General features: G+C 50.4%; 1 protein-coding gene across 1 annotated transcript; it reads right to left on the bottom strand.

Annotated features, from left to right (window-relative positions):
- Positions 1–458: 458 nt before the first annotated feature.
- On the bottom strand, positions 459–24,794 carry VSIG10L2 (V-set and immunoglobulin domain containing 10 like 2; the record flags this gene model as incomplete). The annotated part of the gene is made up of 15 exons (XM_082682351.1): positions 459–556; positions 698–750; positions 860–884; positions 1,193–1,315; positions 1,994–2,290; positions 2,670–2,960; positions 4,269–4,529; positions 5,453–5,701; positions 6,253–6,528; positions 8,352–8,627; positions 8,866–9,216; positions 10,668–10,676; positions 14,199–14,514; positions 18,267–18,318; positions 24,454–24,794. The coding sequence occupies 15 exons, from the start codon at positions 24,792–24,794 to the stop codon at positions 459–461; spliced, it is 3,018 nt and encodes a 1,005-aa protein (XP_082538477.1).
- Between the last annotated feature and the right edge of the window lie 2,776 nt (positions 24,795–27,570).

The raw sequence follows: 27,570 nt of genomic DNA, 5'->3' as shown, positions 1-27,570 counted from the left end.
AGCCACCCTGTCAGTAGGAGAACCTGGGACCCAGCCGGGGTCAGCCTCTCCCTGTGGGAACTGCAGGGAAAATTGCCCTCTCCCAGTGATAGCATCTGGTAGGATTTATTTAGCAACTCTCAGTTCACAGGCTTTGTGCGGAAGCAGCTAGCTTGTTCATAACGCACCAGGCACCGTGCCCAGAACCACCCTTCTCACACGGCCTTGGACACCTGGTCATTTTTTCTCCAGTTATGTGTCTTCCTCATCCTTCCGTCTCTCCCTTCCACAAGCTGGGCCAGGCTGTCTCTTGTAACCAGGTCACTGAGAGGTGCTGCACTGAGCCTTGTCCTTGCTACGAAGGCGGGAAGGGGGAGCCGGTGTCTTAGCCATCTTGGTCTTAAAACCAAGTGTGACAGGGGGATCTTTCCAACTCCCACCTGTCTCCTCTGTGCGTATTTGGGGCCCATCCTGGGACCTCATGGTGTTGCGGTCACAGTGATGGTGACGTTAACTGGGGCATCCGTGAGTTCTTGTGCAGGATCTGAACCTGGGTTGGTGGGTGGCGGTTCAATGCCTACAGGCACAAGCAAAGGAGACAGACGCCGCGGAGGTGTCCCTGATTGTTCTCAGGACCAGAGACTGAGCATTGTGCATGAAACTCAGGACTGCCGTCCTTACGTATAAGTAATCATCTTTGGGATGAAATCATGCTTACCGGCCTCTGCCTCCAGGCCTTCCCTTGAATCCCCGTATTGGTGGCTTTGCTCCCTGAGGGCAGAGTGGGAGAGTGAAGTTAGTGACCACTACACTTCCACGCCCTTCCCTTCCAGGTAGAAGACAATCCCAACCCTCAGAATGACTGGGGTTCTACACTCACATGGGAAACAGCAACTGACCAAGGCCTGTAGGAAGGAAAGAAAGTGCATAACTTGAGCAACCCAGCATAGGTTCCGGGGGAAAAAAAACCCCTCCCTTTCTAGATAGACTCTGTCCTAGAGACCCCAGAACATAGAGGGGGTGGCCCCAGATGCCTAAGTTTGGGAGTTGGAGCCCAGATGGACAGCTAGTACTGGGGAGAGGACAGAGTTAAGGAAAACCTGAGGTACCTTGCCCAGGGCAGGGAGGGGAGGGGTCTGCATCTTTCCTTGAATAGGTCTAGACCTGGCCCCCCATGGAGTCAAGCAGCCTTGCCCTTGAGCTTCCCACTCACAGGGGAAAGTCTCCGGGTGCCGGGCAGCATACTGGAACACCAGCAAGGAGGCCACCGTTGCCACCACCACTCCTGTACCCGCTGCACCCAGCACTGCTGGATAGGCACTGAAGGGGGGGTCCGCTAAGAGTCAAGAGCGCTGGTTACATGGCTTTGGATCCACTGCTGAACTTGACAACAAAGGCTAGGAGGGCAGCAAGCAGGCAATGCCCCGTGGTGGACAATCAAAAGCAAGACTGGACCCCCAGAATACAGAGGTCAATTCGTTCCCAAGGAAAGAGGTGCTCTCTGCATGCCTCGACCTCTAGAGCTTTCGCGTCCCAGCCATGCCCCCCATTTCTGCCATAGAAGGCAGAGGCCAATTGTCTTGGCAGCTTGGGGGTGAAGGGAAGGACGCCACGAAATCTGGAGTTCCCAGAATGGAGAGAGAGCCACAGGAAGCTGAGAGCCCACCTGTACCCTGGGAGGTGAGACTGAGGCACAGAGTTGGGCCCCTCCTCTTACTGAATCACCAGCACCCTGCACCCCACCCCATCCACACTTCGGATTCAAGCTGAACTGTGGCTCCTACCCCCAGGCCCAGGGCCTCCAGGGCCTCCCAGGGAGAGATGGGAAAGACAGCAGCGGACATGACCTGAGGGGAGGGTGGAGAAGAGGAAAGACAGGGGGATGGAGGCACTGGGTGGGAAGGAGCCAAAGGAATGGAGTCAGGGATGCCCTGCGGGGAAGAAGAGGAACCTGGGTTTGGGGTTCGATCTTGGGGAGAAAGGGTAAGTGCCTCTATGGCCGTGGCCTCAGCACCTGGTGTCTTCACCTCGGAGGGGTGTCCAGCCGTGTGGTGATTCAGAGCCAGGACGCGGAAGGCATAGCGGACACCGGGGTCCAAGCCGCCCAGTTTCCGGCCCCGGCTCTCAGGCTCGATGTCCCTGGCCGCCGTCTCCCAGGCCCCGGCTCCCGGGCTTGGGACGCTGGCCCTCCGCTGCACCAGGAAGCCCGTCAGGTTCCCGGGGCCCTCGACGGCCCAGCGCAGCTGCACCTCTCTCCGGTGCCTCCCATAGGTCAAGCGGCGGATGGTGACGTTGGGAGGAGCTGGGTATCCTGGGGGAGGAGGCGGGACACACGCAGGCACCTGAACCCCTTCAACCACTAGGCGTGGGCGTGGGCACCTGGGCACCCAGCTTTGTTCTCTTTTTGTGGAGAGACAGCCAGTAGCGTGGCACCACATTGGAGCGTGCCCTTCTGGTCTGTGTCACCCTGGTTTCCTCATCTACAAACTGAGCGAAAGGTGATTGCGACACCAAGGGGAACCGCTGGCCAGCATTCAGGAGCGCATCGCAGTCGGGTTCACACAAGTCCATCTGGGGCCCGCGCTGGGGAGCGCACGTGTCCAAATTTGGAAGCAGAGGATTCCTGTGCCTTCCCCTCTAGGGGTCCCTGCCCCCTCGCCACACACAAGCGCCCGCTACACCTGACTCACTCTGGACCTCCAGCAGGACGCTCCGACTGCTGCTGCCCAGGGCGTTGCGTGCCACGCACCGGTAGGCGCCCCTGTGGCGGGTGGGGTCGGCATCCCGGATGCGAAGGTGGAGCTGGGCGCCCTTGGGGTGCAGCGTGAATCCGGAGGTGCCGCCTTCCACCTGCCGTCGCTGGGGACCCAGCCATAGGAGACGGGCAGGCGGCATGCCCCCCAGGAGGGAGCAGCCCAGCCAGGCCTCTCCTCCTTCCAGAACAGACACTCGGGACTGAGCCACTGACAGTTGCGGGGCTTCTGCAGGACAGAGAGAGTCAGGCTGGGAAGGGTCTGTTGCACCCGGGCTAGTGAGAAGGCTGGGCAGTGAGGGGCTGGCTAGCCCTGGAGGGGATGAGGAGGGGAAGCCAGGATGAGCCAGGAGACAGGGCCAACGGAGTTGAGAGTGAAGCTTGTCTCTGGCTAGTCTGCCGCCTCTTCCAGGCTCGATTCTATGCCAGCATCCTACCACCATCTGCTCCAAGATTTCCTGACAGTAACTGTGTGCCTCCATGCCCCTCAGCTACCCCGCTCCAGTCTCAGCTCCTAAAGGTGGGGCCCCGGTCTTACTCACCTCTGTATTAACCGCCTCCCTCCCAGCACCTGCCAGTGGGGCCCCCTTCTCCCTAGTGGCCCACCAGTTCCTTGCCCCAGGCACAGGGCTGGGCCCAGAGCAGGTGCTTAGTTTTTATGTACTGAGTCCTAAACACCCAGCGTTTCGGGTGTCCGTGAATCTCCTGGGGTGGAATTTCCAGCCCGGAGACTGAGTAATAAGGGAGGGAAATATTCCCAGGGGAGGGTCTCCTGAGAGCGCCCAGAGACCAAGATATGAATTATTTTGTGAGAACTGTTATATGTGCCTGCTCCTCTGTGTGCTTTTCCCACATTTTTCACTCTTTTTTTTTTCCCCCTTGATTTGGCAATAAATAGGACTGGCGGGAGGCCAGATGAAGACAGAAAGAAAGCAGACCCAGAACCCATAGAGGCAGTGAGAGAAGTAGAGACCTCCGATGCCTGAAACATGGATGCAAGGCAGGAATATAATCAGGCATCTCTCATGCAAATTAATGCAAATGAGGGAGACAGAGTCCCTGGCCAGCCAGACGGGAGCTGTCCAACAGCCACAGCCCAGCCCCATGTGACTGTTGAACCCTCGTAATGTGGCTGGCCCACACCTACAGGTGCTGTAACTAATTACACCAGATTCTGAGGACAGTAGACTAGGACACTTCATTCATAATTTTTAAAATTACTATACATTGAGATAATCATATATTGGATATATTAAGTTCAATAAAACATTTCTCTTGTTTCTTTTTGCTTCTTCACATGTGGCTACTAGAACATTTAAAATTCTATATATGGCTCTCATTGCATTTTTATTGGACAACACAGACCAAGACCAAACACCCTGATTTTATGGATCAAAAACACTTGAGTCCCTGAGAGATGAACTGGCCCAGACTTACTTTGCATTCCAGCACAGACAGCCCCCAGGGCCCCTCCTCCTGATTCCAAAGGGGCTGCTCTCGCACCTCGGCCAGAACCAAGCCACAAGCCTTGACTCACCCAGCTGGAGTCGGCAGTGGGGGTCAGGGACCCTGAGTGGGTGAGTGCCCCAGCAGGTGAACTCTTGGCCAGCCAGGTCTTCCTGGGCCTGCAGGAGGTGGACAGCCAGCGAGGGGCTGCTGCCATCCAGCGGCTGCTGTAGCCCATCCAGCCAGCTCAGCAGGGCAGGGGGCTGGCCTCCAGGCCACTCACAGCTCAGCATGATGAACTGGTCTTCGACTGTGGTTGTGGTCCAGCAAGTGGGGCTCTGGAGGGGATCCCCTGGACAGGGAATAATGGCTCAGCATGGCTGTCTGTACAGGAGGACAAAGGGCTTTGTAGCCCTACCTCTTCCTTCTTCCCTCTTTCCCTCCCTCTCTCCCTTCCTTCCTCCCTTTTTCTTTCCTTCCTTTAGATTTTATTTATTTACTTGTTTCAGAAAAAGAGAGAGTGCGCACAAGGAGGAGGGGCAGAGGGAGAGGGAGAGACTCTCAAGCAGACTCCCCACTGAGCGCAGAGCCCGATGTAGGGCTCAGATCTCATGACCCTGCCATCATGACCTGAGCTGAAACCAAGAGTCAGATGCTTAACTGAGCCACTCAGGTGCCCCTCCTTCCTTCACTTATTGCCTTACTCACTCGCTCATTCATTCATTCATTCATTCATTCATTCACAGTTACGGAGGGCTGACCATGTGCCGGAGCAATCATGGGAACAGACACCAAGCAATTATAATATACTTTGATGAATGCTTCAGTACAGGTACAAAGACAAACTCTCTCGGGCTTCAGGCAGAAGGACTTTAAAGACAGGATGGTATCTGAACTTCATCTTGGGTGGTGGGTAGAAGTTTTCAAGGCAGAGAGAAAGCTAAAGGCTCATTTCAAGAGCAACATGCAAGAGGGCGGTAGTAATCTAAGGTCAATGACAGTCTGCTGCCGCTGGAGGCTGAGAAACAGGCAGGTGCCGCAGGGTTCCAAGCCCAAACTGCAGAGGACACAGCAGAGTGGTGGAGACCTGGCTGACAGGGAGAGCAGTTGGGAAGGAGGTCTGAGCTGAGTGCTGCCCACCTCCTTGTTCATGGCAAATCTTGAAGTCTGTGATCTGGAGCCCCACCCCAGATCCCAGGGCTCCTCGAGGGCGCTTCCCCGGCCCCTGCCCACACCTGGATCATCAGCGCCCTGCTGTGTCCTGAGTCCACTCACACAGCGTGATCCTGCAGAAGGCAGGCAGTGCCAGGGCTGGGTGCTGGCCAGCACAGACGAAAACACTGCCGTTGGGGAGCTGGGCAGCGGGCTGACTCCAGGTGACGTTGTTGAGGGCGGTAGGGCCAGCTCCCTGGGGCCCTTCCCACTGCAGCTGGGCAGCTGGAAGCCCCCCAGGCCAGGTGCAGACCAAAGTCACAGCCCCGAGGGTTGGGAGCACAGCACAGGAGGGTTGCCCCTCAGGGGGATCTGGGTGGAGAAGTGGGTGAGGATGGGCTGGACAGATGTCGCTGCTGGAACACTGTGGTCCCCAGGCCCAGCTGGGGGCCTGGTGGCCACAAGGCGAGGGTAGGATAAGTAGGGAGAATTGGGTGGGTGGGGGAAGATGGATTCCTCTGAGGGGTTGGTGAGCAAAGAGCTGGACTCTCAGGTCAGGAGGCAGGAGCTGAGGGGGTGAGTAAGAGTTTGGAGCCCCTGAGGAATCCCAGGGGCCCTTGGAAGTCCCCAGCTTCCCCTAGGTTGCCCATTGCCCATTTTCTCCTTTTTGCTGCTGTGTTTGCCTCATGGTCATTTCTCTACCCTTCTCTGTGCCTCAGTTCAGTCCCCAAAGTTGTGGGAAGAATCACTTCGGGAACAAGGTCCAAATAGGGTCAGGGGTTTCCCCTCTCCCTGTCCCTTCCCACAGGTTTCACAGCCTCTCCCCCTGCTCAGCAGCCCCATCTCGCTCCCCCACCCCCATCCCCGACAATGCTGATTCCCACAGGGCACGAGGCTACAGCAGCCCCTACCCACACACTCACAGTAGATGGTGAGCCTGGCGCTGGCCTGGGTACGTGTGTCCAGGTGGCTGTTGCGGGCCAGGCAGGTGTACAGGCCTGTGTGGGCAGGTGTGGCGCTGGCGATGGTGTAGACAGGCCCGGTGTGGATCTGAGTGTGGTCACGGAGCCACACGTAGTGACTCGGGGGGTTGGATCCTGCTAGGCAGCTCAAGGTCACCTCTTCCCTCTCCTTGGCCCAGAAACCCTCCTCGCTGAAGCCCAGTGGCTCCACGGAGATCACAGGATTGTCTGGACCATCTAGCGGGCAAGGAAGACTTGTCTCATCTCCCCGGTCTTTTTTCCTTCACTCACTTGTATAATCTTGGTTGCACTGATCGTCCAACGAGCCTGTGTTATGTGCCCACTCTGTCAACCAGGGGGTGAGGGGCCCTAAGTCCAGTCAAATGTAGGTGCTCAGGGTCCATGGAGGCAAGCTCCCTAGGCTGTGGGAGATTTCCCAGAGGGACTGAGGGAGGGGGACAGCAAGAGCTGGCTAGGTAGGAGAAAGGTAGGGCACCAACCTTCCCGGTTCAGCCAGGATCAAGGGGCTTTCTGGGACTGGGACGCTTGGCCCCTCTAGACTGGAGAGGGCAGAACACAGGATATGACGATGCCCCGACCATGATCCCAGAGCCAGCCATTCTCACTTCTTTGCGTCACTGCCTTCCCTTCTTTCCCGTCTTTCTGACTCCCAGAAAGGACTGTATTGTCTGCCTGCTATTCTTCTCCTCTGTCTTTCTCAAGAACTGCTCGCCTGTCTCCTCCATGATCTTGAGTTTGCAATCCCACAAACCACCACCCACAAGACAGGGCAGCATGAGTCCTGGTTTTTTAAATCCTTTAGATCAGCATTGTCCAACAGATCCACAGATTTTTTTAAATTGTCCAATTTTAAATTTCCAAATCTTAAAAAAGGAAAAATGGCTAAACCCAACCAAGCAAAACAGCATCAATGGATTGTAATAATTTTAATAATATTTTGTATTTAACCCAATACACCCAGAAAATTATTTCATGTGTAATCAGTTATAAAAACTATTGATGAGCTATTTGGGGTTTTTGGTTTTTGTTTTTGTTTGTTTGTTTGTTTTGACTCAGTCTTCAAAATCCAGTGTGCCTTCGGTAGACTGAGCACACCTGTTTTGTTCAGGCAAATCTGCAGGGCTCGAGCCCCGTGAATGGCAGCCATGTTGGACAGTGTGGCTCTAGACCGTCCTAGTCTTCTTCCTTTGACACAAACTTCTAATTCCATTTTTAAATTACTTTTTTAAATTGCAAAATTTCATTAGTTTTATTTGTTCTCTTTATTGAAAGGACTACTCTGGTCATTTGTTCACTTTTGTATTAGGTTGTATTGTATTGTCTGTATTAGGTTCTTCACTTTTGTATTAGGTTCTCCCTCATTGCTTGTTTTGGAGCTCCTTGTGAGTTCTGAAAAGTAATCCTTTGTTTGCTCTTCATGTGCTTTATTTTCTTTAATTTTTATTCATTTATTTGAGAGATAGAGCAGGAGAAGGGGAAGGGGGAAGCAGACTCCCCACTGAGCAGGGAACCTGACATTGGGCTCCATCCCGAGACCCTGGGATCATGACCTGAGCCGAAAGCAGACGCCCAACCAACTGAGCCCCCCAGGCACCTGTGCTTTAAAGACAGACTTCCGATTTCTACTTTGAGGCTCTCAACCGTTCACTTGGGACCAACTTGCTGCCCTCTCTGTCCACTGTGTCCCTCCTTCTAGTTTCCCCAGGGTCCAGTTGGTCCCTGTGAGACCTTCAGGCTCAACTCAAAGGCTGGCTCCTCAGGCCACCCCTTTTACTCTAATTATGGGTAAAATTGTGATGCTGAATGTATGTGCATTTACCTGGGAAGGGAGGCTCAAGACCTGGAAAAGGCTAGAACTCCTGTAGTAGATCCATGTCTGATACGAGGAGTGGGGGGGCCCGTAGTGCCCTGAGGCTCTCACTATTGGAGCTGCTCAGCGGGCTGGGTGCTGCTGGGGGGGCCCTAAGGCATGTCAGGAAGCAGGGTGCAGAAGGGAGGGGAGGTGCCAGCCCTGACCACGCACCCCCCATGTGACTCACAGATGACATCAAGGAAGGCGCCATCACTGCTCAGCCGGCTGACGGTGTTGTGGGCACTGCATATGTACCAGCCCAGGTGTGTCCTGTTGACCGGGTCTAGCCGAAGCCACCGCTCTGTCACCTCCACCAGCTCCTCCTCCTGGCCTTGAGGTGCCCGATGTTGCCAGGTGAATGTCACAGGCTCAGTGCCCTCCCGGACTGCACATGTGGCCACCACGGAGGTCCCCTCCACGGGGGACAGGTCACTCAGCCTCACCCGAGGCTTTGATACGGGCACTGGCCAGAGGAAGGAGAGGCCCTGCATTTGTTATCTCGGACCCAGGACTGGCTGGAGGTTTGGCCTGCCCACAGGGCCCTGGCCCTCCCTTCCTTCAAGCCCAGGTTTTCTCACTCCCCAGGGGCAAGGTCCTATGGCACCCGGGCCCAGCCCAAGGCAATGGGAGGCACATGCAAGTAGAGGCAAAGCAGCACACAAGGCCACTCGGGTCAGACCTGTCCCAGTTTGGCCTCTCACCCAGCACGGCCAGCGCGACGTAGGAGTAGGTGGTGTGCAGCTGGCCCCCGGCCGCGTGCAGGGCCTGGCACAGGAAGTGGCCTCGGGCCCCCTCCCGCAGCTCCCGAAGCACCAGGCTGCTGTTCCGTAAACTAACGGCCCCCAGAGCCGAGGCCCCGGCCTCCACCTTGGACTCCGCCCCATTAGTGACAGCCACAGGCCGGGGCGTCAGCAAGCCCAGGGGAGTGAAGCTCCAGAAGACCACGAGAGGGGCCAGTCCAGAGCCACAGGCCAGCTCCACGGAGCCACCCCGCACTCCTTGGATGGACGTGGCCTCTTCGTCAGGGCCTCGGTGGGTCGGGTGGGGCGGCCCTATGGACAGAGCAGCAATGCAGGATGTCTGCGCTGGCCTGGGCTCTCCTGCTTCCCCTCCTTGGGCCCCTTGTCCTCCTTCCTGGAGTGGGTTTGAGCGAGCTCCGGAGTTTCTTCTCTAGCTGTGCTGTGGGAGCCGGTGGCCAGGGGATCCTTGACCAAGATCAGCGAACAGACTGGAGCCGAGGCTCCCATCCCCCCGTGCCATCAGACCATTGCAGAAGCTTGATAAAAATATATACTCTGGGGCCTCATCCCAGACCACAGAGTCAGCATCCCCAGGGCGTCAGGGCCCAGGAATCTGTATTTTCAAAACAAACATCCAGAAGTTGATCTGATGATCAACTCAAGATTGGGAGATCTGCATGGCCACCGGCAATTCAGGCTCGGGGGTGGGGGGTGTCTCTGCATAAAGATTCCAGGGGGAGTCCAGACCCACTACAGCAAGGGGGAAGATGACAGCAGCCTGCTGGCAGCCCAGCCAGCATGCAGTTGTCAGCCGCTAATTATGAGGTGCCTGTCCCCATACATTGCACCAGGGTTATAAGGACAAATGAGTCACCCCACCCCTGCTCTTGGGGAGCTTTTAGTCTATGCTGTTCTTTTCTCCTCAGGACCTAGCATGGAACCGCGGCATGTGCCTGAGCCCCATGTTCTCCTGTCCCCCGTGGTCTGGTAGCTTTAACGTGCTGAGTTTCAGCACACACGGATGACGGTAAGTGCCTCAGATGACAAGGCATGGGAGTGATTCACATTAGCTTCCATTTGTTGAATGCGTTTGTGTGAAGTCCTGCACACGCATTACTTGTTGACCTTAACTGTCACGGTAATCACATCCCCCAGAGACTCTGAGCATGAAGTCACTTTGTCTCGAGCCACACGGTAGGTGGTCGAGCTGGGAGTGGAGCCTGGCTGCCCATCTCAGGCTCTCCTCCACTGCTCCCAGCTCCTCCGGAGAGAGAAGGGGAGACAGGCATGGAGCTGGAGAGCGAGGGCAAAGTTCTGCTATTCCATAGATCAAGAAGCAGAACCCTTAACACAGAAGCTTCTTCTTCCCACTGTGCTGGACCAAGCTGCCAGCATCTCTCAGCTAGACCGCTGGTCTCCCAAGTGCTCTCGGCAACCTGAAGACCATCCACTTTGGAGGGAACGTTGGGAAGCCCAGATCTGTGTTGCACCATGCTTACTACCTGACGGTCACCGACAGGGTGACCCCAGCTTTGGGAGGGTAACTCAGTGGGCTCTCTGTGCCCTGGCCCCGCCTCCCCCGCCTGGCACAGAGCAGTGGCTCAGGGCATCCTGGCTAAGCCCTAGTGGATAAAGAAAGCTGATGGACTTCATTGAATGGCCGTGCAAGCGTTAAAGGGAGATCCCAAAGAAGGCAGCGGGAGAAAAGGCAGGATGTGAGTGGGGAATGGTCCACCGGGCGGGGTGGCCAGAGCATCACTCACCTGAGGCCCCTACAAGCAGAAGGCAAAGGGCTGTCAGCAACAGGAGGCTGAGTGGTCTGTGCAGAGCCCTCGGACCTCTCCATGGCCTCATCTCCCTGGGTGGCTGTCCACCTGGGGCTCTTGCCTGACACTCGGGTGCTCTCTCTCCAGAGCAAAAGCCTGGCCCCGGAAGGACTGGGGGTCTGGCTCGGGTTGCCAACCTCAGCCTTCTGCCACCCTTTCCCTGCTCTCCTGTTACCCTTGCTGGCCCAATGACAAGTGAATTATTTACCAGATGATTCACTCCATCCATAATGCAGAGTTGGGGAGGGCAAGACCTGGCTGGGACAGATCTAAGGGACACGCCCTGAGCTCCCTGAATTTTCATCTTAATGATAGTATAAAATGAGGCACAGAGCATAGAGTTGAAAAAGGCCCTAGTCTCAGTGAGTCCAACCACCTGCCCAGAGTGCAGTCCTCCAGACCTCAGGGGCGAGGAGATTCAAACACACCTTCAAATGCCCTTCCTCCCCCCTTGTGTTTTGCTCATGTTTTATTGGGAGAAACTGGTAGAGGGTGGAAGAAGCTCGGGGGTCAAACACAAAGTCAGGGTTTGACTGACCAACAGTGAACTCAGGAAATTTCTGAACCTGAGTTTTCATTTCTTTGCAGATAAGGGGGGATAATAATACCTTCTTTCCTGTAACGATTATTGTGGGTATTAAGTGAAAACCTTTTATTAGCCTAGGGGAACCTTCTTGGGTGCTCGTAATGTCCTCTTTCTTGCCTTAGGTAGAGGTTAAAGTTCATCAAACTGTGTAATTTTGTTGTGTAAACTTTTACGTGTGTTTGATAAAATTCCTTATCTCTCTCTCTCTGGCACAGACACATGTACACTTGCACACATGCACGCACACACTCGGGCAAACAGGGCCCAGAATGTAGCTGGCATGCCGTCCATTGTGTCCCCAGTCAGAGCTGATCTACGAGGCACAGACCCTTGATACTGGAATGGAGACCAGCTGTCCCATAGCCCTGGCCGTCTCTGATAGACAACCTGACATGAGGTCAATTTTCCATCCTCTGGTGTTGGGTGTAGGTGAGAGTCCCAGACCCCAGTGAGATGGGGGATCTTATATCTGGTGTCAGGTTCATCAGGGCTCAGCTGGGACAGGAGCTGTCAGAGCTGAGTGCCTCACAGGCTCCTCCTGGGCCCAGAGCGGCCCACCGAGGCTCTCTCGGCTTCTCCCTTGTCCTAGGATAGTGGATGACCCCTGTCCCATTCTCATTCAATCACGGCCAAGGCTCTTCCATGCCAACTCCCTGTTCCCGCCTAACTTGACTTTGAGCAGAACGGCAGGTCGTCCCTGGGATTTAGGCTCCCATGTAAGGGAGACTCTGGAAGGGAGAGTCAGGGAATAAGGTGTATTAGGATTCCCAGAGAAATAGAACTGGTAGGATGTGTGTGTAGAGAGAGATTTACTGTCAGATCTGCAGTTAGCAAGCTGGAGACCCAGGAGGGCTTATGATGTAAGTTCTAGTCTGAAGACTGGCAGGCTTTAGACCAAGAAGAGCTGATGCTTCAGCCCAGGTCCAAGACTGATGTCTCAGCTCAAAGCAATCAAGCAGGAGGAGTTCTCTCTTATTTGGGGGAGGTCAACTTTTTGTTCTGTCCAGGCCTTCAACTGATTGGATGAGGCCCACCTACTGGTGTGGTTGGGTGGGGGTGGGGGGGACAATATGTTTTAATCAGTCCACCTATTCAAATGTTCATCTCATCTAGAAACACCTTCACAGACACACTCAGAATAATGTTTGGCCAAATATCTGGCCACCCCGTGGCCCAGTGAAGTTGACACATAAAATTAAAGATTTTCCCCCCACCCCACGAGGGCAGAGCTGCAGTCCTGTCTGGAAGGGAAGAAGAGGCATGGCCAGAATGGGAGAGCAGGTCCAGGTCTCCTGTCTCTGATGCTGTGGGAGCTCAGGGGCCAAGAGACGCAAGGTCTTCCATAAGACAAGAAAGTACAGTGGTCAGAACATAGCTTTGCCTCTCCATTATTATGTGATCTTAGCATGTAACTTATCCCCTCTATGCCTCCGTTTCTTCCTTTCTATAATTGTTTTCCTGAGAAAAGTAAATGAAGTGACACATACATAGCACCTGTCTATTAAAATTATTTATGCACCTTGACCTGAAGAATATCAATAATTAATTCAACAAACATCATCTGCTACGTGCAATGAACCATGTTGTATACGGTAGGACATCTCTCTTTCTCCCTTCTTCTCCTTCCTGTAGAGTATTGGCCAAGCCAGGGTACCCTGGCTCTGTGCCTTGCTCTGGGCATGCTCAGTGTCTAGGCCCAGGGGCAGGTGAGGCTGTAGGCTCCCCGGGTTTGGGTGCCTACTTCCTATCCTCCCCTCTTGCTCAGGTGGATACAGGTCCCCTCATGGTGGGGCTTCCATCGACAGCCTACCTGGGTCCCAAGGCTCACATCAACTCCTGCCTCATTGCTTTGGGAGATCCTGGAGGGAAGAAGAGGGGGTGGTGTGCAATTAGGAACGACGAGAGACCAACCCTAGAGCGTTGTCTCAGCTCAGACAAGAGAGAAGAGGTTACAAGGATGGACGTGGGGACCCAGCCTCTGGAGCTGTTTGAATGGAAATTGTGGAGAACCACACTGAGGGCTCTGAATGGGTGAGGTCTGAGGCCTTCTGGAAAGATCGCCCTTCAGCCCTCCTGTTGACCAGCATTGGGTGGGCACCGCAGTAGCCACGTGACCCTGGGCATACAACACATCCTGAGCTTCCTCATCCTCATCTTTCAAGTGGGCGTAACACTGACGACACCTTCAAGCTGTTGGACAGATAAGACGTGACCACACATATCCAGCATCTTGTAAGCCCCAGCACATTGTGTACACTCAGCAAATGTTCATTCTTGCCCTCTTTCTGTGTACGGTGAACTGGAATCTGCTTCCCTCATACTTCTAATCGCTGGGTTGAGTTCTTTCACCGAAACTTGGCAAAACAATTCATAATCTTCTTCCAAATGAAAGTCATTCGAAAATTGAAACAGCATGTCCAGTCCTTTCATTCTCTACCGAAATAATAATACAAGTTACCATTTCTCTCCGGGCGTGTGCTGTGTTCTCCACACTCCATGCGAAAACACTGCATTGCACATTTTGCCAACAGGCTTGGACTTCCTCCGTTTCCCCCCGCACTCCTTGTAGCTCCATCCCTCTGGGCATTCTCCAGCTGGTCCCCACCTAAGACTGTCCCCTTGGGGCTGGCCAGGGGCCCATGGAACCACTAGGCCTCTCTGACAAGGCCCCAAATCTCTCTCAGTTACACCGTTTTGGAGTTTTGTTCATCCGTCCAGTTAACATTTACTTCTGCGTCCCTGAGTCCTCACTCAGGCCCGCGAGGAAGCCTGGACAGAAACTTCACATTCTGACAGGAAATGACGGCTCCGTGGGGCTCCCCAGGTCTTTTGAGGAGGTAGTTGTCCGGCAACAATGAGTGCTCAGGTTTCCTGGCCTTTGCCTCCCTTTTGGGCAAACTTTAGCCTCACGGTGGACAGCGGTGCGTCACGTTTCTCCAGCCTCTTGTGACCATTTTGCATCCTGGTTCTGAAACCTCCAGCTTTTGGGGGAGCAGAAGGTGGAAGATGGGGACAGCTGGACTGGAGCAGAGGAGGCAGAGGTTCCTGGAAATTAATGGCTTTTCCATATGTGTCCATGTGTGCCTCATCAGAGGCCAACCGGAGGCCCTCGGGAACCCGGGCAGGAGATGAGCCGAGGGCTGGAGAGGAAATGGGCCAGAGACTCCGCAGCCGACATGGCTCCCGCTGTGTTCCTGGCTGAGAGGAGGAGGGGGAGGGCAAGAGGGACAGAGGGCCCGGCAGGGGTCACTGCTTAGTCACTTGGTTAACTGCTCTTTGGAGACCAAAAGAATGAGGCCCTAGATAGAGGGATGAAGAAAGGGAGACCAACAGACCATAGGGGGCAGACAGGGGAGGCAGGGAGGCAGGGGAGGCTGAAGTTGAGGTTACCAATGGTGGCTAGACGCCTCGCTGGGGCATGGGAAAGAGGCCTGGTTTCCATGCCAGTGTTGCCTCCTAGCTGACCCTCCTTCCGTCTGCTTTGCCATGGAAGAGGAGACCTTCACAGCCAGCCCCCTAGCACCACTGCAGGCAGGATACCCCATTGCTCCGGGCCTCTGTTTCCAGATCTGTTAAAAACGGGGTTGTCACATTGGCTCAGGGGCTTCTCAGGGCTGTTGTAAGAGCTGGAGGAGTGGGTGCGCAGAGGGGAGTTGCAAAGCAGAAACCATTGTGCAAATATGGGGGTGTGGAAAGAGCAGAGCTTGGAGGCAGGTCAGCGTTCAGATCCCGGCTTTGTGGCCCGCCACCCGAGGGAACCCCAGGCAAATTCCTTCTCCACTCCAGGTCTCAGGTCTTCCCTGTAAATGAGACTGATTCTTGATGCAACAACACTAGAAAAAGGTTATTCATTCTGTTTTGTGAGATAATGGTTTTGCCATGATGTAAGACATCATTTTCTTAATACTGAAACACTTGGGGATGACATGTCATGGTGTCTTATGTTTGCCCTACAAGACTTCTGCAAAAATGGATAAAGCTTCAGCCAAGTCTTAGGTTCTGCATTGCCTCAAGGATGTTTGTAGAGCAGACACCACAGGGGCTTCAATCCCTAGTTCACATTTTTTATTTTTTGAGAAGCATGAAGTCACTGAAAACTTGTGTTAGGTGTTCCCCGTGGACGTGGTAAGGACTAAGGAGCATGCCTCTAGTGGTAGTTGAAGAGACTTTCCTGAGTTTGGGGACAGGTCAGAGGTCCCTTGGTCCCTGGAAGAGGATGAACCTCTAGAGGCCAGGCCTGTGACCCACAAGGGCAGAGAAATGGAAAGTCCCTCCAAGCTCAGCCAGTGAAAAGGTCGGCCCCAACCACAATGGACCCCGGGTTAGAAGTGTCTCCCTGTTTTTGGTACTTTGTACAGAAGCCTCAAAGATTCTGGTGGGGATCTGGGGTGGGGGCAGGGTCCCAGGAATGGTGACAGCTTTATTTGAATTTAATAGAGCGAGATTCACACCCACTTCACTGCCATTATTGTTGTTATTATTATTATGTTGCCGCTGTTACTATTATGAAATAGACTGGAGCTGGGGCCGTGACACGAGGCGTCAGTGTGTGCTGCTCCCTGTTGCAGTGACAGGAACTTAGGAATGGCTGAAGCTCCTCCCCAGGAAAGGTTCCAAGCTCTTCCCTGCCTGCAGCTAGCAATGGGGCTCCCACCATGCCTGGAGTCACGGGGCGGGGGACAGGTTTCCGTGGCTCAGGGCCTGGTTGGAGAACTCGGCCTTGTCTGGACCCAGTAGGTCCAGTAGGTATCTGTCTGGACAAGGCCAGTGGAGCTGGCCAGGCACCAGGGGTCCGTGGAGGAAGCCAGGGCCCAAGGAAACGCTTGCCTCTCTCTCCATCTGCAGGCCTGGTCAGCTCCCCTCTTCCGCTCCCAAGCCCTGCCCCCCAAACCTGGCGAGGTTCTCCAAGTTCCCTGGCTGGGGAGCAGGAAGGAGTAGGGAGTTTCCAGAATGTCTCTGTAGAGCTCCAGAGGGAGGCTTGCAAACTGGAAATTGTCAGCCGTTTCCTTGACAACCAGCAGCCAAATAATTCTGGGAATGGAGGAGGGAGGGGAGTTCCCTGTGGGGCGGCCAAGAGAAGCAGCCCTCAACCCCCAGAAAACTCCATTCCCCATTACCTAGCTCAGTTGGGGTCCAGTCAGGAGATAGAAATCACACCAGTCAGCTGGAAAAAGGATAAAGAATTGATATACGCTTGTTATGAGGTAACAAGAGAATGCTCAAGTGTCCTGGGGAAACCAGATGAAGAGGTTGCAGCCACTAGCCCTTAGACCTTTGAGGAGGGACCCAGAACTCTACGGAGGAGGCTCTGCATGGGAAAGAAGGACCCCAGGGGCTTGCGCCCAGACCTCTGAGGAAGGGGCTCCTGGAGCAGGACTGTGGGGCTCGTGGGGGATGGTGAAGCCGTGAGCGTTGGAGAGGCTGCAATCATTCGGCTGCTACTTTGGGACGGGCCTGCTGCTGGAGGTGGCCAGGCTTCTGCTTACAGGGAGCACTCAGGCACAAAGGGAACAAACGTGCTCACCCTTCATCTTCTAGCCAGCAAGCCTCCCTCTAGTGGCTTGGTCGCAAGGATCAAAAAAGGAGCAGCAGGCAAAGCAGAAATGGGATTCTCAGGGCCTGAGGCCACCTTTGCAAAGCAGTGAATCGAGGATAGGAATGGAGCTGAGAAGCCAGAACCTTAAATTATTATTAGTCACAGAAGCGTGGGAAATTCTGGTCTTCTAGCCCCAGCTTTACTGAAAAGAGCAGGACATATAGTAGGTGCTCATCTAATATCCTCTGGCTTCGCTGTGGTTGGTTCCTGAAAGCGTATGTGAGCAGGCTTTCCTGGACTTACTCTGGTTTGTCTTGAAAAGTTACTGATATTCACAAGCTGTGACGGCTGGAAAGGACTTGTGTAATGATAACGATGAAAACAGTGAAATATTTAGGTAAGAGCGGCCTGAGGAACACGGACTCAAAATCACTGTGATCAAATCATACACTAAGGGTAAAGGACAAAATAAATAGATCCAGGGAACAGAAATAGAACCAAGTCCAGAAATCTACCCCAGCACATATGATAATATACAATAAAAGTGGGGAAAAGGATGGTTTATTTAATAAATTATGTAGGCACCCCTGGCTCCCTAAAAAAAAAGGAACAAGCTTCATCTCTGTACCTCACAAGTTACTGAAACTAAATTTTAAATAGATGAAAGATTTAAATTTATTTAAATTTACACACGTAAAACAGTTTATGTGTTGTTCTCCAAATTTAAACAATTTCATGGGGAAATATTTAAAACAATTTTAAACACTGTTTGAAGCAATTTAACGAGGAAAACATTAGAAGAATATTTATACAATGTCTGATTTGAAGAGATTTTTCTAAACAAGACAGAAAATCCAGAAGCCAGAGAGGAAAAGATAGATGTGTATCTTTTTTAAATTTTCAAAGGATTCAAAGATCACATGGAGTAAAAAGACAAATTACAGACTGGAGACAACATTTCAGGAGCTACTAGCAATAGAGAGTTGGTAGCGGTAACACACAAAGAGCTCCTCCACACGATGAAAAAGAGAAATAAGTCAGCAGGAAAATGGACAAAACATACAAATATGATGCATCTATATTTCTGTTGTAAACAGCCAATGCATTTAGGGAAAAGCACACAATCTCGGCAAGAAGATTAGAGAAATGTACACTTTAAAAACGTGGTGTCTGAGTGGCACAGCTGGTTAAGCACCTGACTCCAGCTCAGGTCATGATCCCAGGGTCCTGGGGTCGAGCCCTGCATCAGGCTCCCTGCTCACCGGGGAGTCTGCTGCTCCCTCTCCCTCTGCCCCTGCTCATGCTCTCTCATGTGCTCTCTCTCTCTCTCTCAAATAAATAAATAATAAAATCTTTAAAAAAATAAAATAAAAGCATGATACCACTTTTCCTTCATCAGAATAGCAAAACTTACAGAGTGAGGAGGGTCAGGGCTGGTGGAGATGTAGGGGAAGCAGCAGTAACAGCTGTGAATATGGGGATTACCCAGACTTCTGGAAAAGGGATTTGGATGAAACCTAAAAGTACGTATCTTTCTGACCCAGCCACTTCATTTCTGGTAATTTATCCTACAGAAAAATAAATAAATACATACAAAGATACGGGCAGCAAACTCCAGTATGCATGGATATACATAAAAATTTTTGATAGCATTTTCCTTTTGCTGGGGCGAAAATACTAGTAGTGGTTGAATGATAGACGTATGTCCCTATACTGTAATGTTATGCAACTACCAAAGAGAGTAAATTACAAAGATAAATACTGTACAATTCTACTTTAGAGACCTCCAAAGTAGTCAAACTCATAGAGACAGAAAGAAAAGGGGTTCGGAGGCTCGAGTGGCTCAGTCGGTTAAGCGTCTGCCTTCAGCTCAGGTCATGATCCCGGGGTCCTGGGATCGAGCCCTGCGTTGGTTTCCTGCCATTCCCCCTGCTTGTGTTCTCTCTCTCTCTGTCTCTGACAATTACATATATAAAATCTTGAGAAAGAGAGAAAGGAAGGGAGGAAAGGAGGAAGAAAGGAAGGAAGGAAGAAAGGAAAAAGTGGCTACCAGGGGCTGGGTGGAAGGAGGAATGGGGAGTTGTTGAAAGTACAGAGTTTCCGTTTTACAAGGTAAATTCTGGAGTTCCATTGCATGGCAACGTGAATATCCTTAACATTAGTGAACTGTACACTTAAAAGTGGTTAAGGTGGTAAATTTTGTATATATTTTACCACAATTTAAGAAAAAGAGTACATTAGAGAGATTTTCATGATGTTAAGTGAGAAAAGCAGCTTGCAGGGAAATCTAGGTGGGATCTGTGAAATAAATGACATATTCACATAAATATGAGTAAATGTCTGGTGGGCAACCCAGACCTCTCCTGCGTGACCCAAGTCCTCTGATTCCAGAGTGCTCTCCGTCCTCCCCAAAGCCTAAGATCCAGCAGGAGCTGGCATTGAACTAGGCTCCCCAGCTTTCTCAGCCTTCTGGTTCCAAAGCACCCTTTGGACTCCCGCCCTGGTGTTTCCCGATTTCAACCCTCCTCCCGAAAACACCAGGTCCCCATGGGCTCTGACACTGCCAGCCAAGGCCCACAGCTGTTTCCAATATTCTGCACAAACTTTATTGAAATGAGAAGCCCCGTTTATCATCCCTCAGGCCCCGGCTCCTCCAGATTAGGTACGTATGACCTGACCTGTCAGCAGGGCCTGAGCCAGCAATCAAAGAAGAGATTGTTCTGAGCCAGGAGGTAAGGGGGCAGACGCCTAGGGAGCTGAAAAGACCCTCGAGGGGTTTCTGACCAGCCAGGGGTGGATGGGGTATATTCCCAAGCCGAGGGGAGGAGGGGAGGGCAGGGCTGGGTAAATTCTTTAAGGGCCACTGCTCTGCTTGTCTTTTGTGGCCGTGTCTTCTCTCTCTAGCCTCCACGCCTCTTCCAAAAGATATATCTTAGAGCAAGATGATCTCCCCATTACCAAGCTTCGAACTCAGCCCCAATTTCTCTTTCCTTTCACCTCTGAGCTATACCAGGAAACCCCTCCAGGCACAATAAAAAACTCTACTCCTCCTAGAGCTGCAGAATCATCAACACTCAAATACTGAAAGTAGAGAATGCTTTAAGTCTCAGCTCCCTCTCAATGTTGAAAATCCCTCCACCGGGCCAGGCTGGTTGAGACCTGAACCTTCTAAGCCATGTGGTCCAATAAGATAGTCCCTAGCTGTGTGTAGCTATTTAAAAATAAATCTTGGGGCACCTGGGTGGCTCAGTGGGTTAAAGCCTCTGCCTTCAACTCGGGTCGTGATCACAGGGTCCTGGGATCGAACCCCACATCAGGCTCTCTGCTCTGTGAGGACCCTGCTTCCTCCTCTCCTCTCTGACTGCGTCTCTGTGATCTCTATCAAATAAATAAATAAAATCTCTAAAAAAAAAAAATCTCACATCTGGGTATACATCCAAAAAAAGTGAAATCAGTTCTATCTGTACCTTCATGTTTACTGCAGACTGAGTCACAATAGCCAAGATATGGGAACAACTACCAGTCCACTGAGGGATGAATGCATAAAGGAGAGGCAGTCTAAATATATAACAGAATATTTCTCAGCCATAAAAAAGTAAATCTGGTCATTTATGACAACACGGATGAATCCGGAGGGCATTATGCTAAATGAAATAAGCCAGAGAAAGACGAATACTGTTTGGCTTTGATGGAATCTTATATGTGGAATCTATAAAAAGGAGGCGGGGGGAGTCCAACTCAGAAACAGTGTAGAATAGTGGTTGCTTGGAGCTGGCCAGTGAGATAAATAGAAAGATATTGACCAAAGCGTTCAACCTTTCAGTTATAAGATGAATATGTTCTGAGGAGCTTGTGTACAGCATGGCAACTATAGTTAATAATGTTGTATTATATACTTGAAATGTGCTGAGAGTAGTTCTTAAGAGTCCTCGCCAAAAAAATAAATAAATACATAAAACAAAAAAAACCCCAAAAAACAAAAGATACCTATGTGAGATGATGAATATGTTAATTAACTTGTTCACAGTGATCATTTCACAACGTATACTTAGATCATCACATTCACTTTAAATATATACAACTTTTTGGGTCAATTACACCTCAATAAAACTAGGGGGGAAATGAGCTCAAACTAAAAATTCAGTTTCTTGGTCACACTCGCCACATTTCAAGTGCTCAGTTAGCCACATGTGTCAGACAATGTGTTGAGGAAGGTGCAGAATCTTAGATCTTCCCCTAGGTGCGAGCTAACAAGTTAATCTGCCGGTTTCACAAATGCTGGCAGAAGACAAAAAGCTTTCTTATTTACAGCAACTTCGGAAGCCAGAGTATCAGCATTTTCTTGCTCTGGTTTCCTAAGCTCTGGTTCTCACGAAGAGGGCCACCTGATACTTGTACACACAGTGGGTAGCAATACAAGAGAGGAAACCCCAGTTTCAGGAACCCGAATATTTTATAATGTGCAGGAACCCAACTGGTTGTTCCCCCCCCCCCCTCTGGAGGAAGACATTATCTCTACTGTTCACGACTGTCGGCTACACAAATGTTCTTGAAAATTGTCCAGAAAAAGGTAATCATTCTGAAAAATGTGCAGAAATGCAAAAGACCCATGGAGAACTATCTCTTAGCACCATGCTGATATTGAACATCTCCATCCCTATAGAGAGTTCTGCCAGATGGAACTGCTCTAAACCATGGGGAGCTAGCTGCTTTCCTAGGTCCTACTTGTCAGTTCTGAATATGGACCAGAGGAGTGAGAGAAATGAGCCAGCATTATAACTTTCACGTTGTCTTCCTTGATGTGGGTGTTGGTTGATATCATACTGTGATATGTCTTTCTTAACTAAGCTGTGAAAGGGTCGGAATTAACATCTGTGCATTATGTTAACATCCCAGGGCTGTCATGTGCTCTGCAGTCATGAGGACACTGTGAGAGCAAAGGAGACCCAACCAGAATGTTCCCGAGTGGCCTAACACTCCAGTGTAGTGGTTCCCAGACTTCAGCGAGCTCGGGAATCACCTGGAAGGTTTGAGAAGAGGCTGGCTGAGCCCCATTCCTAGAGCTTCAGTTTCAGGATGTCTGTGGTAAGGTCTGAGAATCTGCATTTCTGAAACATTTTCAGAGGATGCTGAGGCTGCCAGCCTCACACCGCGCCATGAGAGCCACTGCCCTCGTGGGATGAGAGCACTCTGGACAGCAGCCAAGGTAATGCCTGTGGGACGATTTTTTTCTCATACATATTTGCATTTTAATGCATGTTGGAAAAATATAACCAGCACACATCAAACTAGTTCCATTTTAAAGGAAAAACAAATCAATTTAAGGATATATTTACACATACAAATCACAACCTGTCAGCTTCCACATTTATAAAATGGCATTATTATGTTCCCATGGGAGTTTCCCAGGACTTGTGAAGATCTCCTGCCTTCCTTCCTCCCTCACCTCCCTTCCTCTGGAGGAAGGCACAATCCCCACACCCTTATGGTCTCCTTACAGTCTAGGGGACACATGCTGCCACCTTTAAACATCAAGAAATTGTTAGGGGTTATTATAGTCTCAGGTTCCCAGCCTAAGACAGAAACCACCCATCCCTCTGGCTGAAGCCCGAGGACTCTAGAAGGAAGAAGAAGTCCTAGCATCGGGAAGAGTGGAGAGTCACTGCAGTGGTTTCCCAGAAGGCCCATCCTGGGCCCTCCACCTAGCCAGCTGCCCTCTGCCTGGGACTAAGCAGCACCACACTTCCTTTGGGGGCAGCTGCCTGGAGTTAATAACAAAGCATCCTGAGCCCCAACCTGTGTAAAGGGATGGACCTGAGCCTAGCCTGGACGATGCATCCAAGGCAGAATCCATGTTCTTTTTCTACAGTAAGGCCTTGTCTCAACAGGCCCAGTCTTAACCGTCATAGGGCCGCAGGAATGAGAAAATAGGACTTAAGGGAAACAAATACTCTTGTGACCATTAGCACGAATAAACCCCTCTCTGGGAGCCCCTTCAAGGAACTCTGGTCAAACCAATGGGTCTTGCTTCTGTCTGAAGGGGCGCTAATGGGGGAGACAAAACAGGCAGAGAGGCAGCTTTATAAGTGAACCCCTAAATTCAGGCTTTTGGCTGAGCCCTGTGGGCTTCGAGTGGTGTTTCCATCACACCATTCATTCCACAGGTCTTTCTGCTCCCTGCCCTCCTCGTTTTAATGATCTCAGACAGACATAAAAACGGCTGAGCTCAGCACAAGTGACTGAGACATGAACGTTGCCTCAGGGTCCCCATGGACCCCAGCTGGGTACCATGCCGCCCTCAGTTCCATTTTGACAGGATAAAGTGAACTCATTTATTCAGTTGTTTTAAGTGAGCTCACACTAGGCAGTGCCAGAGAACAGAGACATAAATCTTTCCCAGCACATGGAGTCATTGCCAAACACCTTGGATAAAACTTTCTGCTTGTTCAAGACAGTTTTCCCTCCCCTCTAGAAATGAGGAGGAAAAAGCACTAAAAATTGAAGGGAATGGAAGGAGGGTGTTAGCAGATTCTGGGAATGACAAACTTGTCAACGCTTTGGCCTAATAAAAATTCTTCCAGTAAGAAAGGCAGACTTTTAACGCAGAGATTTTCCTTAGTCTTTCGGTGGGTATGGAGGGCGTCTCTGGTCATTGGGTCTGGCTGCGGGTTAACCCTAGATGAGGAACAAAGGATTTTCTGACATCTCTAAAGGCTGCATCTTCACCCTTCAGACAGGGGGTACAGCCTCAGATGCTTCCAGACGAGAGCAAACCCAAGCAGGCTGTTTGAAAACCGCCCCAGCCAGAAAGAAAGCATACCTGGGGAGGACAGTCACCCAGAGAAAAAACAGTGAGTGGTGCGGCATAACTAATCCTTTTCGGGTGCAGGATGACCCACTTTTGTTTTTCCGGTTCACTAAAATATTTCTTTTACAGTTTTTATTCTTTGCAAACATTCTAAAGCTACACACATGTAGAAGAAAGTCCTGGGGCATCTGGGTGGCTCAGTGGGTTAAGCCTCTGTCTTTGGCTCAGGTCATGATCCCAGAGTCCAGGGATTGAGCCCCACATGAGGCTCTCTGCTCGGCGGGGAGCCTGCTTCCCGGCCCCTCTCTGCCTACTTGCGACCTCACTCTCTTTGTGTCAAATAAATAAATAAAATAGAAGAAGAAGAAGAAGAAGGAGAAGGAGAAGGAGAAGGAGGAGAAGGAGAAGGAGAAGAAGGAGGAGGAGGAGGAGGAGGAGGAGGAAGAAGGAGAAGGAGAAGAAGGAGAAGGAGAAGGAGAAGGAGAAGGAGAAGGAGAAGGAGAAGGAGAAGGAGAAGGAGAAGGAGAAGAAGAAGAAGGAGAAGAAGAAGGAGAAGAAGAAGAAGAAAGTCCCATAACCTTACCATCACCATAATGTATCCAATGGCTTTGTGTTTCTTGTCTATACACATTGAAAGCACAATGGTCACCAGGAGTCTAGCCCCCCCCACCCCCAACTCACTTTTTTTTTTTCCCAGCCAAGAATTCCCACATAGATCTAAAACTTTCCCATATAGTTCTAAAACTTCGCTACTCAAGGTGAGGTCTGCAAACAGCACAGGCACCATCCAGACCTGCTTTTCAGAGAGCTGCAGATTCTCTGGGGGATTTCTGTTTGCCCCACAGGCTGAGACGGGGTGCACACAAATGCATCAGCTAGGACAGAACTCTTCTCTACACTGGGGCTGCATGGTTCCACCCTGAACCCCTTCTTTCCGTTGGCATGGAACACCTGTGAGGGCTTGGCCCTCGGTCGGGTGCTGGGATCCATAAGACCCATGAGAAGGGCCTCCGCCTTCCTGCCCCGGGATCTAGCAGAGGTGAAGCAGGAATGGCACTGTGGGGACTTCCACCAACGCGGGCCAGAGGTGAAGAGGGTTTTACAACTGGATGAATCCTCAGGGGCCAAGGCCATGGCAGGGGAAGTGGCTTTGCCCTGGCACAGAATGGGCTAACAATATTCCAGGTATCAGACGGAGTATGCAGGTATCCCGACCTCCGCAGGGTACACCGGTCTCCCTCGCCTGGACTCCCTTTCTGGCAGACAAGTCAGCATGTAGGCCTGCATGGTCCAGCCCAGGTCCAGCCCAGGGAGTCCTCCCAACACCTGTGCTCTCCAGAAATCCCAGCCTCCCGGCCTAGGCCATGCCCGGTCCGTCTGTGATTGCACTCCTAGCATGCTTCTGCACATTGAGACAGAAAGGACCTACCATGTCATTAAATACGGCAAAGAAGTCAATTCTCCACAGGTTAATGTGTGGACTGAATAATTATTACTGCTAAATAAGTGCAGTCAAACCAAAATCCAGAGGGTGTTTTGGAAGTTGATAAAATGGATCTAAAATTACTATCGAAAAATGAAACTGGTAGTGATATATTTTTTTAAATGAGGAGGGGGTGCCCGGGTGGCTCAGTCAGTTGAACGTCTGACTCTAGATTTTAGCTCAGGTCGTGGTCTCAGGTTTGTGAGATGGAACCCTGTGTTAGGCTCAGCGCAGAGTCCGCTTGGGGTTCTCTCCCTCTCTGCTCCTCCCACCCCCACTTGTGAGTACACACTTGCTCTCTCTCTCTAAATAAATAAGTAATCTTCTAAAAAATCCTCCTTGCTCAGCAGGGAGCCTGCTTCTCTCACCGCCTCTGCCTGCCTGCTTTCCTGCTTGTGTGTACTCTCACTCGCTCTCTGACAAATAAATAAAGTCTTTAAAAAAATTTTTTAAATCTGCATAGATGTGTAGAAATTTAATACAATAAGGGAAATATGAGAATAAAATGGAAAAAGGAAAGGATCTCTCAACAAAAGGTGTTGGAATTATTAACATTTTTTAAAAAGGGAAGATGTGATCGATTTGATATGCCTCACACCGGAATAAATTTCAGATGGATTAAAGTCAAATATCTTTTTTAAAGATAAAAATCACAATAATAACAGAGAATAAGACCAAATATTTTCTAGAGCAGTGCTAACATTCTAGAACCAGCATCAGAACAGCAATCAGAACTCACAAAATTATTGATGTATTCCACTATAAAAATTAGATAATTTTGTGGGTAAGCCATAATATAAACAAAAGAGGCAAACTGGGAAGATGTGGTTTAGGAAAAATGGTTAATATCTTTATTTGGAAAAATCAGTTTGTGAATGTATTTCACACAACCTGATAAAGACATTAAGCTCGCATAAGATAAGTGGGTAAAGGACACATGTTTTCCAGACAATGAGCCATATTTTTTAAAAATCCCACCTTGTAAGCCAGAAAAAGTCACCTAGCAATTTGAAAATGAAAATACTGCTTGCTGGTAAGGTGAAGCGAAATCAGAGGGACGGTATAAACTGGTGTGGTTTTGGCCCTTTGGAAGCAATTTGCCATCATCTACTAAAAGCCATAAAAATGCACCTATTTTTTACCTAATACTCAAACTGAACATCTCCTGTCCCAAGAAATAATGCAAAATAATGGGCAAGAATTTCACTGCATTACTTATAATTACAATATGTTGAAAAACTGGACACCACATAAATGTTCAACAAAGCTAGGAATATGCACTGTGATATATTCACTGGACAGAATAGTCTGGTCAATTATCATTTTTAATAATCCCAAAGACTATGCAGCGATAGGAAAAAACATTTGAATGTTTCAAGTAAAGATTAACTACAAGTAGTCATACTAAGATGGAAAGGACTACATCAAGATAATTGTTGTGATGAATTAATGGTATTATTGGTATTTTTCCCCCTACTACTTTTATTTGCTGTTTTATCACTTTTATAATATAAATATTAAGTGAAAAGTAATCCACATTCTGCGTGGATTGATGAAAATAGGCATAGAGAGTTTGTCACATGGGGAAGAGGCCAGTGGATCTGCAAGTTAAGACAGGTTAGAACTTAATCACTCCATTTTCTTTTCCTTTCTGGAAAACAGTCTTCCTCTGTGCAAGGCTTCTATGGCTCATGGTCTTCCATGTGTGTAGCTCTGCTGTGTGCAGTCATGGAAACATGGTATTTTAGAATGGACAGGGCCTCTGAGATCATCGTATTCCAAACTCCCAGCTAATTCAAGCACAAGAAGTACAGTCTCCATTGCAAGTGACCGTAATGGAGGCTTCTGATTGATTGAACAGTCGTCTCATGAATGGGGAGCTCACTACTTCACAAAGTAGCCTGCTCTGGCTCTGCCTTCTAAATCATGCCTGAAGCTGTTATACCTGACCATGCCTCTAAACCTCACAAAAAGTGGGGCGTCCTGGTCAGTCATTTCCTTCCAACTGGGATTCCAAGCCACAAATCACAAACTACGGGACTCGAGTGAAACCACATCGTTCTTCTTAACATGATATCAAGCTCAAAATAAGACGTTAGGGGCACCTCGGTGGCTCAGTTGGTTAAGCATCTGACTTCGGCTCAGGTCATCATCTTGAGGTCCTGGGATCGAACCCTGAGTTGGGCTTCCTGCTCAGCAGGGAATCTGCTTGCCCCTCCTCAACTAGTGCTTTTTCTCTCAAATCTTCACCAAAAAATAAGACATTATCCCCATTCATGAAAAATATATTCTAGAAATTCTGTAGAAACCCATAGCCATTCTACTGAATAGAAAAAAAAATCATGGGCAAAGGTGAATTTCCAAAGAAGGGTGTGAGATAGTTGCCCACCCTTCCCTCTAAGGACTAAAGACTTTAAATCTGTAGAG

The sequence above is a fragment of the Mustela nivalis genome (assembly GCF_964662115.1).
Source record: "Mustela nivalis genome assembly, chromosome: 9".
Lineage (NCBI taxonomy): Eukaryota > Metazoa > Chordata > Mammalia > Carnivora > Mustelidae > Mustela > Mustela nivalis.
This window is presented reverse-complemented; position numbering and strand designations above follow the sequence as displayed.